Here is a 12,043-nt window from a genome sequence, read left to right as displayed (position 1 = left end):
AAGGATTTTGGACTGTAAGGATTGGATTCGGGAGGAATTTGATGGTTTAGTGGAGATATATATATATATATATATATGAATTTTATCGTTCAAAATTTCTTATTTCAGACAACCAAGGTTATAATCAAACAGCGATACATGTCACAAAATGGATTTTGTAGATCTTATGAACAGTATACCCAAAGAATACTCCCAAAAAAGGAGAAAATCTATAGAAGCACTTTTGGCCGGCCTAGATATGTCAATGACAGATTTGAAAATTAAATTTAACATTAATGAAATCAGTTATATCCTGTTCAAAGAGAACAGAAACAGACTAGTTGCTAAATTAAGGAACAAGTACCCGAATTCGATGGTACTTCTCAAAGGAAATGAGTTGATCGAAATACTTGAATATGGCGCGTGCTTCCAGCTGCAAGACTCGTATTTCTATTGGACTTTCGGAGTGAAGAAGCCAAATTTGTGGGGAGCTATTGATGTCGAGACAGGAACGTCTTACATATTATACAATACTAATCAAAATGAAGGACCCTGTCCTTCAGAGATAGCAACACGTTTCGAAAAGAAATACAAAATAGACAAATTATTATCTTTTCATGAATTCAATAGAGAAATGACCAGACTCAACAAGAATATTTTCCTAGTATTGTCAAACATGGGCGAAGAAACAATAAGCGATATTAGTCGTTATAGAATCGTCAAATGTTTGCCCCGTTGTGGTGGTGCCTGGATGTGCAACACAGACCTGACTCAAATTATCAACGAATGCCGGGCTATCAAATCAAAACGGGAACAAGTGATCATGACCGTGGCTGCGAGACTGAACAGCAAAGCAGTTGAACTGGTGATGCGAGACACAAAGCCAGGCATGGCGGTAGACAGCGCCGAAGCCTTATTCAGTCTGTACATAAAATCCATAGACAACAACCTCTTCAAAGCGCGACCTCCGTCCTGCCTCGTTGGTCAAAGAATATTCTGCGAGGACCAAGACAGTTTACCGTTCAATTTACGGACTCACCTCGAATCCGGCGAACTGTGCATTTTCGATATGGGTGTAACAATGCGCAATTACAGGACCAACTTGATCGCTACAATCCCTGTCAACGGCATCTTCTCGGATCCTCAAGGAGTGATCTACAACATCGTACTCGAAATCAGGAAAACGATCCTTGAAGAACTGAAACCAGGAATAACCTTTGCGCAACTAGCAAACATATCTCAGAGGACAATGGCAAAGCAAATGATTCTCAACTTCCACCTTGAAGCAACGGTTGATGATATCTTGGAAACAGGAATATGCGCCGCATTAAATCCTAATGGCATAGGCCATTTTTTGGGAATCGATTTTTACGATTCCGAAGAAGAAGCTGAAACCAATCCAACTAAGTATAAAAGAGGAAACATCGGACATATAGTGGCTAAGGAAGGCATGATCTTGGCTCTGAATAGTGAACTCTATCTCAATGAAGTTATCATCAAGGAGTGGATGAACTCTTCAACGGGTCACTATCTCCAGTCTCATTGGCTACTCAATTACTTGGGTCTAGCAGCAAGGATCCAAGACGTGGTTCTCATAACCTCTTATTCAACAGAACTGCTGTCTAATCTAGCAAGAACAATAAAAGAGATTGAAAACACAATGTCACAAGGGATGAACGTTGGTTATAAAGTAAGCAGAAAGAAGCAAAGATTGAGTAAGAACGAGATAAAGGAACAATCTGTTCCCTATTTTCCAGGCATATTCTTTACATCTAATCTTCATCAAGCGAACCAACAGACGTTTATGAAGAAGTTATTGAACAGACAGAAAGATAAAATGAAAAAGAAAACAAACAAGTTTGCTAATTGCTTGATGGAGGAAGGACACACGTACCCGTACGAGCCAGCTAATATGTTTGATCTCCTCAAGATACCATTGTATTCTGAAGGAAAACCTTACTTCATACCCTTTCCAGCCGTGAGCAGCATTACCAAAGCAAAATTGAAGTTCCCAAAACAGGGATATGGCTGCCCTTACTTTAATTGGAACGAAGCCTCCAAATCCTATTCAAAACTAAGGTTAGTTGAATACTGCTTGGATATAAAAGGTATAAAGGAGGTAAATCTTCTCTGATTTATTGCGATACCGAAGCTAAAAATGTTACAGGTGTTTTACAAGACATTAAAGGGAAGTGCAAAGAAATTAATTTAAAAATTATATTATCTTGTTGCAAGTATATGTTTTATTCTAGTAATTATTTATTGACTGATATTACAATATAATCTATAGAGGCGCAATGAAGTGAACTTCCAGTGGGTATAACCTGTACTCCAGATTCCCAAGTTCAGTATGGCTCACTCTATAGTCAGTATTTCGAACTGGAGTGAGAGAGCAATATAGAATGCTCTTGACAGAATGCTCCCTTTAAACTAACTATGAGAACTCAACGAGATTGAATCTGAATTGCCTAAAAAACTTTTTATGGACTACAACCCCGGAGAGGTGCAGTCTTAAGCATTTTGCTCAAATTGGGAACTAAAAATCTATATTTTGCTAGTATTTCATCAGTTTTGTTTATACTTTACTCTTCTTTCCGTAAACACTTTGATGTTGCTATTGCCGCTGGTTTATGTTACTCCCTCTTTTATCTTCACACTTCATACTACTCACATTAGTAAGACTGAGTATTTCTCCTACTAGTACACTCCTAACGTGCCATCTTTTTTATTATCATTTAAGCATTTTGCTCATTTGGACACCTCCTGCGTTTCCTATTTTAAATCATAAGGCGAGGTAAGAAGACTTTGGTTTTTTTTCGAAAGCTGGATTCTTCAGCACCTAATGAAACAGCTACAATTTCAAATTGCATTAAAAGAAATCACAGAAGCAAATTAATAATTTTTGTTATCATCACATCCAATTATAAATAATATAAAGAAATGGTACACATTGTATACCATAAGATAAATGCTCATGGAGGACGAAAATTGAAACAATGCTGGATTAAAAATATATTTTTGAATATCTCATTACATAGACCAGAAGGACTTCCTATTCCTTCTAGGACTTCTAATTCGTCTGGATAAAAATAGATTTTGGAAGCCCGTATTATTATAATTATTCATAAAATATTTCAGAAAAATTTAAATCAATAATGTCAAAAATAAAATCATACATAAAGACCTTAATGTTCCATATTTAACCGATCTAACCCGAACCAGATATCACTCCTTCCATTATAAACTCTCTAACCACTCAAACCCACCAGTTTCTAACCTTGCTTCCTCTTCCATTCCTGACAATCCACCGAGGCGCCTGAAAAGAAGATGGTCACGAGACCTGCCAATGTAAAAACGTCATTTTGTTACCAATGGCTGGTTTCTCTACACCCCTGTAACACTCAAATTTAACTGAGATAAAATTTACTAAATGTATTATAATTTACAATTGAAATAGCTATAAATAAATAAAACAAATAATAGTTTATCAACATTGTATCGATTGTTTTGAGTAAGAAGGCGATATCAAATAATTTACTTTTAATTGAAAAGTTTAATAAAATGTAACTCGGTAATTACTATTCCCAGATAGTTACAGATACTTAACCTGACACTAAAATAAGTAATTAACTTGTTAACCAGGGAATTTTAATTACGGGCTTTTTTAATTACGCAACATACAACGGGCGAGAACTCTGGACGTGTCAGTATGTCACGCTTGCTACGCGGAGGAGGCGATTTCATGTTATTTTTTCTATTTATGCTTGAAATAAATCAAAATACTATGACGTATATATTTATTTATTTTTTGTTTATTTATATATAAAGAATAAAGGAAAATACATGATTACGAACAAATAGAAAAGAATATCAACAACAAAATGGAAAAATCGAATTAAAAAATTATCAATTTTACAAACAATTATAAAGATATAAAAATATATATATTTTTTTTACTTAGATGTACAATAAAAATATAAAAAAAAGTTAACAATTACAGAAGAATAAACAAAAGCACACTAATAATAGAATAAGAAATTACAGAAATATTTTTGAAACAATCGTTGACAAACAATACTACATTGCAACCTGGACAGCAGTATGTAGATAGATCCTTTGCTAACAAATTTTTGAAGCAAATTCTGCATTTTCAGGATTTAGTTTTTCCTATTCATTTGTTCTGGAAAATGGCTTATAGCTTGTTAATATGTTTGGGTGGGTTTTTACTGTGCTGCTATCTAATAATCAGATCCAAATTACCTTTATCTTTTATGTGTATAATATATGTCGAGACATGCATGGAAGACTAATACCTCGAAAATATACGTCCTACCCGTTTACGGTTGCTATGGTGAAATAAAAACACTCGCGATATTAGCCTAGACAAGGGGTTTGATGGTTGTCATGGTGGAAAAAAAAAACATGAGCGATATGCTTAGACGAGTGGGCTTGGTTTTAATAAGGCGACTGTTTGGTTTTTAAACACGTTACGATTGTTCAATATGAAGTGGTGATAGTTTACAGGCCCTATGTCTTGACTTTATCGAAATATCACCTTATAATAGATCTGATCGTTAATGTATTGCTTTGCTAAATTATGGTGTCATACTTCAATGGGTGGTCATTAATACTAGAAGTGTGGATATTGTGCTGTGCGTGACAAAGTTTCTTCAGCCCGTCCTGGATAGGGGAGTGGTGGCAGGAGTCATCTTCATACTTCTGGAGAAAGTGAGACGGTGGCCGGAAAGGAAATATCGGATAACCTTGTGTTCTGCCAGGAATACGTGGGGTTCGAACTAAACTTTATTTTATTTTTATTTTACATTCCTCTTTTGTCCAATAATGTGAATTTAGTTAATAAGGTTAAGCATTTAACTTAAGGTTAAGTCAACCTATAAGTTTTATTAATTGATAACAATTCTTTTTTTTCCTTTTTCATTATGTCTACAAATATTTCTTATTATTATTAAACATTTGTACATATAGTTCTGCTGTTCTTTCTTATGAATGTACACTGCTTTCAACTTGTTAATTTATCCTTTTTTTTGTTTTGTTTACTTATTATTACGATAATTCAACTGGTGGGAGGTAACACCCCTAGGTTTTCTGTTGTCTACATTTAAAGGTATTCGCCAGTGGTCATAACTCGATATTTGTTAATATAGAGATATATTGTAGTTACATTGTGGGCATATAGTTTAGGGGTTTTCGTTATTTCCAAGGGACAAAATTACATGGCGCCTGAGGAGCAATTTATTCTTTATTGTTTTGTCATTTTTTCCATTCAAAATTTGCGGTTATCCGTTCCAGGGCGCAACATATGTTTCAAAGACGTATTCATTTGTCCCGATATAATTAACGTCTGACGTATTTATACGTCCCGCTCGGTAACAGGTTAATTAAATGATTTGCTCCTAAAAGGGTTTCACTTGGGGTTAAATATCCGTGTGTTCATATGCTGATGATTTAGTACTGTTAGATGAAGATTAGACAATCATAAAACTACGTAGATAAAATTTAGTAAATATCTAGGTTTCGAAATAAATGAAGATAAACCGTAATATATAATTAGTAGCAGAATCGGTGAGTTTAATAGGCATGGATATCGGATGAAAAACGTTTTAACACGATGATATACTGAAGGTTTTGGTCTAAGGTAACTAGAGATTAAATTAAGGAAATGAAGGCAAGATTAAAGCAGAGGAATGGTTTTCATAATTTGTGAAGTTAGAATATACAAAGAGCATCTGTGGCGTCCTTTCCCAGTATCCATAGGCCTCTTCATGCCGTTTTAAAATTTCAGGCGCTTTATAAATATTGCTTTATTCAACTTTTTTTTTATAATTTATTTATTGTTATTTACAACTGTATACACATATATACAACAAATAAATTTGCTGTAGGTGACATTGTGACATGGTACAAGCATGTGGAGAATCTACCCTCTGATAGAACTCGAATAACATTTCTAGAGGAGAAGATCTCGAGGCATCTTCTTTTCAGACGCCTAGGAGGATTATTAGGTAATCAAGGAGAAGCCAGGTTAGAAACAAGTGGATTTGGGTGGTCGAGAAGTTTATCATGGAAGGAATGGTATCTGGTTCTGGCCAAATCGGCAATATATGGAACATTGAGGTCCTGATGGATGACTTGATTTGTGACAAAGTAAAGAGCAATAAGGATTTTGGACTGTAAGGATTGGATTCGGGAGGAATTTGATGGTTTAGTGGAGCCCCAAAGCTCAACTCCATATGTCCAGATAGGCCTTATAATAGTCATGTAGATCAGCCTTGCGTAATGCATTGGCAATTTAGACCGTTTGTTTAGTAAATGTTGTCATAGTTGGAATTGACGAGCAGTTTCTCGTCTTTTTAGTCTTGTATGAGGATAACGGATCTTTTCGATAATATGAGGGGTTTTATTAAAGGATACTGTAGGGCAAGAAGTCATGGGTTTACGACGAAGGGTAAATGTGATTTGGTGGAATTTATTGGAATTAATTTTAATCCTCCAGTTTTGGCACCATTCTTCAAGGGTGGTGATGCTGGATTAGAGGGTTTGGGATACAATATAAGGATCATTATTCACTGACAATAAAGATGTGTCATCGGCATACATGGTGAGGATAGTGTTAAGATGGGTAGTGATATCCGCTGTGAAAACTGTATAAAGGATAGGACCAAGGATACTAACCTGAGGTACACCAGCAGACTGACGGAATAGGGATGAATAAGCGCTTTTGTGATTTATTTGAAATAATCTGTCGGAGAGATATGAACGGATAATGAGGAAGTTTGTTGGGTGTAGGAATTTCGGATCTTTTATAGCAGTCCTGGGTGCCAGACTCGATCAAAAGCCTGTTCTGCATCAAGAAAGACTCCCGAACAATACATTCCGCGCTCCAATGAAGACGGGACAACGTCCACCACGCGATGACATTGCTTGATAGTGGAACGAGAGGTTCGGAATCCAAATTGGTGATCTGTTATTATATGATTGGAATCAAGGACGGGGTATAAGCGTTTCAAAATGAGTTTTCCGAGGATTTTTCACCTGATAGGTAATAGAGAGAGATAGACGGTAGGAGGATGGGTATTCTGCTGGCTTATGCTAAATATTATTTAAAGAAGAATAAGGAAACAACTATGATGTTGCAGACTTAAATTAAGAAAGGCCTCATTGATCCGCCTCATGGTACCACCGATTCACACTGAGAAGCCCGTATATGTTCCTTAGGCCAGCTCGAGTTGGTACTACTGTACATTGAAGGAAACAAAGCTTCAAAGCAAGACGGATTTCGGTACGTACTGCCGAAGATGCTCTCCAGGAAGTGTAAAGCCTTCCTATTGAACATCTACAAATCCTGGCTGCGGATTTCGTAATCTTCCGCTGCCTGGAGACTGCTGCAACTCAATCCGGGAGAGAAAGACTACAAAACAAAACGTTATCACCCGATCCACCTCAGCTCACAAATTAGTTAGATCGTTGAGCGGCTAATCCACCGATCAGATCCGGCACTGCAGTGAGGGATATCATTATAGCATCTGTATGGGCTGCTTCGCCACTCCTGGTGCTGCATACAACCCACTGTAGCTGTGACAGTGAACATGATGGTGGCACTCTGCGGTAGTGGAGACTGGAGCCGAGTTGTCCTGCCTGCTCTTGTAACGAATAATCTTCCACTGAGTTTATGTTCGATTTAATATACATATAGCTCCATGCAGTACATAGTATATTATAAAATATAGTACTAATATACATTTATAAATTAATTATATCTAGGTAATTAAAAAAAACAAGTATTTGATGAACAATCTAGAATAAAATATGGTTTTATAGCACTCCTTCATGTAGCACCCTTTTTATTAATTTTTATTACCTGCCATCTACTTGGTGATATTTACGTATCAATTAATTTTTTCTGTCTGTATTGGTTTCATTTTGATAATGTAAATAGAATTTAATAGCTAATCAAAGCCATATGTTTGTTGCTTCCTTTGTTTACCAAGCATTTGTACAAGGTGGCAAACGTTAACATTCATAACATATGATAAATGATCACATAACTAAGTTAAACTATTGTTTTATTATCATGTGGTATAAGTTCTATCTCCTCAATCTACTATTTTGTTATATAATTACCTATACAATTATTTTTACTGCTTTAATAAGACCTGAGCAGTCATATTAACTTTAGGTTAGTGCCTATTTTTTTTTTCGTATTTAATTGAGAGTATTATCAACCACACGATGGCATTGTTGGATAGTGGAGTGAGATGTTTGGAATCCAAACTGGTGATCTGGGATTATGTGGTTGGAATCAAGGATAGGGTACAGGGGTTTTAAGATGAGTTTCTCAAGGATTTTGCCCATGATAGGTAACAGAGAGATAGGGTGGTAGGAGGATGGGTATTCAGGCGGTCTTAACTATTTTAAAGTCGCCTATTCCCGTTTTCAGCTATTTCAAAAGTGATATAGGACCGTCGATCCCCGGGGATTCATTGTTCGGGTCCGGCGGGGATGGATTGCTTTTTGTGGGTTATGATCTCTTGTGATATAGGCCCACAGGTCAATACCAGAGAGAAGCGCTGGGACCTAGGAGTTCTGCCTTGCCATCCACATTTGGGTGGTAGGGCTTAATTCGGGTAGAATGTAAATATTGTATAAAGGTATGATTATGTTCTAGATTTTTTTTTCTTTTATTTTAATTATTTACTTCATTTTTTTTTTTTTTAATGGCGTACAATATTTCTTTGTTAATTTTGGTTAAATTTGTTTAATTTTATTTGTATTGTTATTCGTTTTTCTGTTTGATGTTATATTTATGCCAGTAAACCTTTTGATTTTAAAAACTAATTGTATTGTTTTTTCATCGTCTCTAAGGGTTTTTGAAATATCCGGGCTTGATCCAGAGCTATGGAGGTGTGTTGTTACAATATTGGCATTTCTGAAGCGTTCCTTTTGAAGTGTGAGTGAGCTTTGTACAACCTCCTTTCAAAGGCATTTACGGCTGGAGGTACCCCAGGATTTATTTACTTCAGTTTAAACTAAATTATTTTATTGTATTTTTAAATTAATATTTATTTACTACTTATTTTTAGTCGATATGTATATATGGAATAAACGTGTTCTTATATCCCTTATATCTTATATTTTATATATCTTATTACCTAAAAGTTTTAAAAAAAATCACGAACCTCTTATTCTTCTTACTGCTCTTAACGGATCAAGAATAAGGGAGAAACAGCGTCTTAAAATTGTCATTAATAAAGTATTGAAAAAAAATTTGTTATTCAACGCTGGATTTTATAAACTGCACCAGGTAAATACAAAAATGGATTTAGGGTTTCGGTCAATCAAATCAAATGGATGAGTTACATTGATTGCTAAGAGGTTATTAAGGCTGAATTGACCAATAAATTTCCAAGGGGTAGACTGAAACGTAGGTAGGATGATTATGATAACTTTTCACGGTGGTGTTAAACCGATTATATTTAACTTATATTAATTGATGTTAACTATTTCACTTGGGTCACAAACTAAAGATCTTCTTATACGTGGTGATACAATCACAAAATTTCGTCTTAAATATATATTTTTTATTTTGTTGAAACACTATTCCCTGAGATTTTACTGTTTAATTTTAATCACCTGGGAAAAAATTGAAATAAATAACAATACTTTTAAAAAAAAAAAAATTATTTATTTGCTAATCACAAAATTAAATATATTAAATTGAGAAAAATCAAAATTATATTTTTTAATCGAAAAAAATGGCTTTTAGAAAGTATATGAAACTTGTGCCAAATGAGTGCAGTGAGAAAACTAGAAATTATATTAAATGTAAATTGGATGATTTGGATGTTTCATCAAGAAACTTGAAACTAAAATTCGGGATGTGTAAGGTTGATTACATCATGTTTAAACACAACAGAGAAACCCTCGCGGCCGCCCTGAGGAAAAGGTTTCCAAACTCGATGGTACTTCTCAAAGGGAACAAGTCAATCGAATCCCCAAACTGTTCAAACATATTTTTCCAGCAGAACTCATACTTCTACTGGGCCTTCGGTCTGCAGAAACCGAACTTGTGGGGTGCGATCGACGTAGAAACAGGAATGTCTTATATTTTTTATGACTATCGCGTCAAGGGAAACCAAATTACATCTTCTTATATGAATCCAAAACACATAATGGAGAAGTACCAGATAGATAAAGTGATGTCTTCTGCTGATATGAAACTTGAAATCTCCAAACTCGGCCGCAATATATTCCTCGTCCTGTCCAATTTGGACGAGAAAACCCTCAATGGAATGACTGAAGAAGGAGTCGTAAGAGTTTTGGTAGACTGCGGGTTATGGGTGTGTAACACTGTTCTAACTCCAATATTCATCAAATGCCGCCTGGTTAAATCATTAGAAGAGCAGACAATTATGGCTGTAGCCGCAAAACTTAACAGTGAAGGAATTATTTTCGTTTTACAGAACATGAAAGCAGGAATACCAGGATTCTGCGCCGAAGCCCTCTTTAGGTTCTATATTATGTCTAGTGCAAGGCACGTGTCCCAAGCAAGACCTGTATCGTGCCTTGCTGGATGCCGAATATTTTGTTTGGATGAAGGCGAGTATAAGCATTTTTCAAACGACAACCTCAAACCCGGTGATCTATGCATACTCAATATGGGTCTAGTGCTGCGAAACTACAGGGCCAACGTGATCGCTACTGTCCCTGTCAGCGGCATCTTCTCGGACTCCCAAACGGTTGTCTATAACATCGTGCTTGAAATCAGATCGGCCATGATGAAAACATTGAAACCGGGCATAACTTTCGCGCATCTAGCTAACATAGCCCGGAGGAAAATGATAGAACAAATGATCCTGAATTTTATACTAGAAGGAAAGGTTGATGATATCATGGAAACAGGAATATGCGACGTATTTAATCCTAATGGCATAGGTCATTTTTTAGGTATAGATTTTTACGATTGTGAAGAAAAAAGCGACAACCATTCTGAAAGCCATAACACAAGAAAGATCGAGCATTGGGTAGCATGTAAAGGCATGGTATTGGCCCTTAATAGTGAACTTTACCTCAATGAAGTCATCATCAAGCAGTTGCAGGACACTCCAGCAGGTGTCTTTCTCCAGTCTCGGTATATATCCAATTACTTTGGTATAGCGGCAAGGGTCCAAGACGTCATTATCATAACGTCACATTCGATTAAATCACTGTCCAGTCTTCCGAGAACAATAAATGAGATACATAAAACAATGTCAGATAAAGTAAACATAGCTTTCAAAAAGCACAAAAAAGTCCGTCCTCCTATCCAGAAATCATTTTTGAGAATAAATGTTGGAAAATATACTGCGTTCCACAAGAAGTCCATGGTGCTGGACGAAAATCATGTTTCTAAGAATTTGTTGAAGTTGAGATATGATTACGAACCCAAGGACGACCAGCGAGTGGATTTAGACAGGGTACTAAAAACGATCAATGAGAGCAGGGAATGGAAACCTATGAAGTACTTGAACCAGGTGATGGAGGAAGTGTATTCTTACCCCTACAAGATACAGAACATGTTGGACTTCGTCATGATACCCTTGCTACCTCGCAGAAGAAGGCCATCTTTCATACCTTATCCTAAGGTGAGCCCACTATCCCAAACAAAGTTGAAGTTCCCTAAGGAAGGTTACGGCTGTCCCTACTTCGATTGGAACGAGGACTTCGAGTCCTGTGAGGTATTAAGAGATAGCTGTTTGGAATAAACAGCTAAATATGTGTGTATTTATTCAGTTATTAAAAGTGATAAGTACTAAAAATATTTTCAATACTTGCGATATTAATGGCAAGAGAATGAGAGGAGCACATAGTGGTACTTACCTACTAACTTTCTGGCTCTGAATTTTCTTGTTCAACACCATATTCTATGTTCTCTTGTTCAACACCATACCCTATGTTCTCTGGCTCAACAGCATACTCTATGTTCTCTTGTTCAACACCATACCCTATGTTCTCTTGTTCAACACCATACTCTATGTTCTCTGGCTCAACACCATACTCTATGTTC

The 12,043-nt window shown here is 36.1% G+C and overlaps 3 protein-coding genes across 3 annotated transcripts in view; 2 read left to right on the top strand and 1 right to left on the bottom strand.

Annotated features, from left to right (window-relative positions):
- Positions 1–2,200, top strand: part of LOC106678671 (xaa-Pro dipeptidase) — a gene marked incomplete at its 5' end in the record, with an annotated part of 14,089 nt that extends 11,889 nt beyond the window's left edge. Inside the window, 1 exon segment of the mRNA XM_014417360.3 lies at positions 109–2,200. Within this exon segment, the coding sequence (XP_014272846.1) occupies positions 149–2,113 (1,965 nt within the window). The 3' untranslated portion in view covers positions 2,114–2,200.
- Positions 1–12,043, bottom strand: part of LOC106678669 (uncharacterized) — a 321,826-nt gene that overhangs the window by 108,971 nt on the left and 200,812 nt on the right. The gene's annotated exons all lie outside the window — the stretch shown is intronic.
- Positions 9,690–11,760, top strand: LOC136797119 (xaa-Pro dipeptidase-like). Its single transcript, XM_067052769.1, has one exon. It carries the CDS (start codon positions 9,753–9,755, stop codon positions 11,739–11,741), a length of 1,989 nt encoding a protein of 662 aa, XP_066908870.1. The 5' UTR covers positions 9,690–9,752; the 3' UTR covers positions 11,742–11,760.

Source organism: Halyomorpha halys, unplaced genomic scaffold, assembly GCF_000696795.3.
Source record: "Halyomorpha halys isolate HHAL.00 unplaced genomic scaffold, Hhal_1.1 Scaffold153.1, whole genome shotgun sequence".
Classification (NCBI taxonomy): domain Eukaryota; kingdom Metazoa; phylum Arthropoda; class Insecta; order Hemiptera; family Pentatomidae; genus Halyomorpha; species Halyomorpha halys.
This window is presented reverse-complemented; position numbering and strand designations above follow the sequence as displayed.

Coding starts and splice junctions, on each gene's coding strand:
- LOC136797119 (XM_067052769.1), top strand. CDS start 9,753: ATGGCTTTTAGAAAGTATATGAAACTTGTGCCAAATGAGTGCAGTGAG.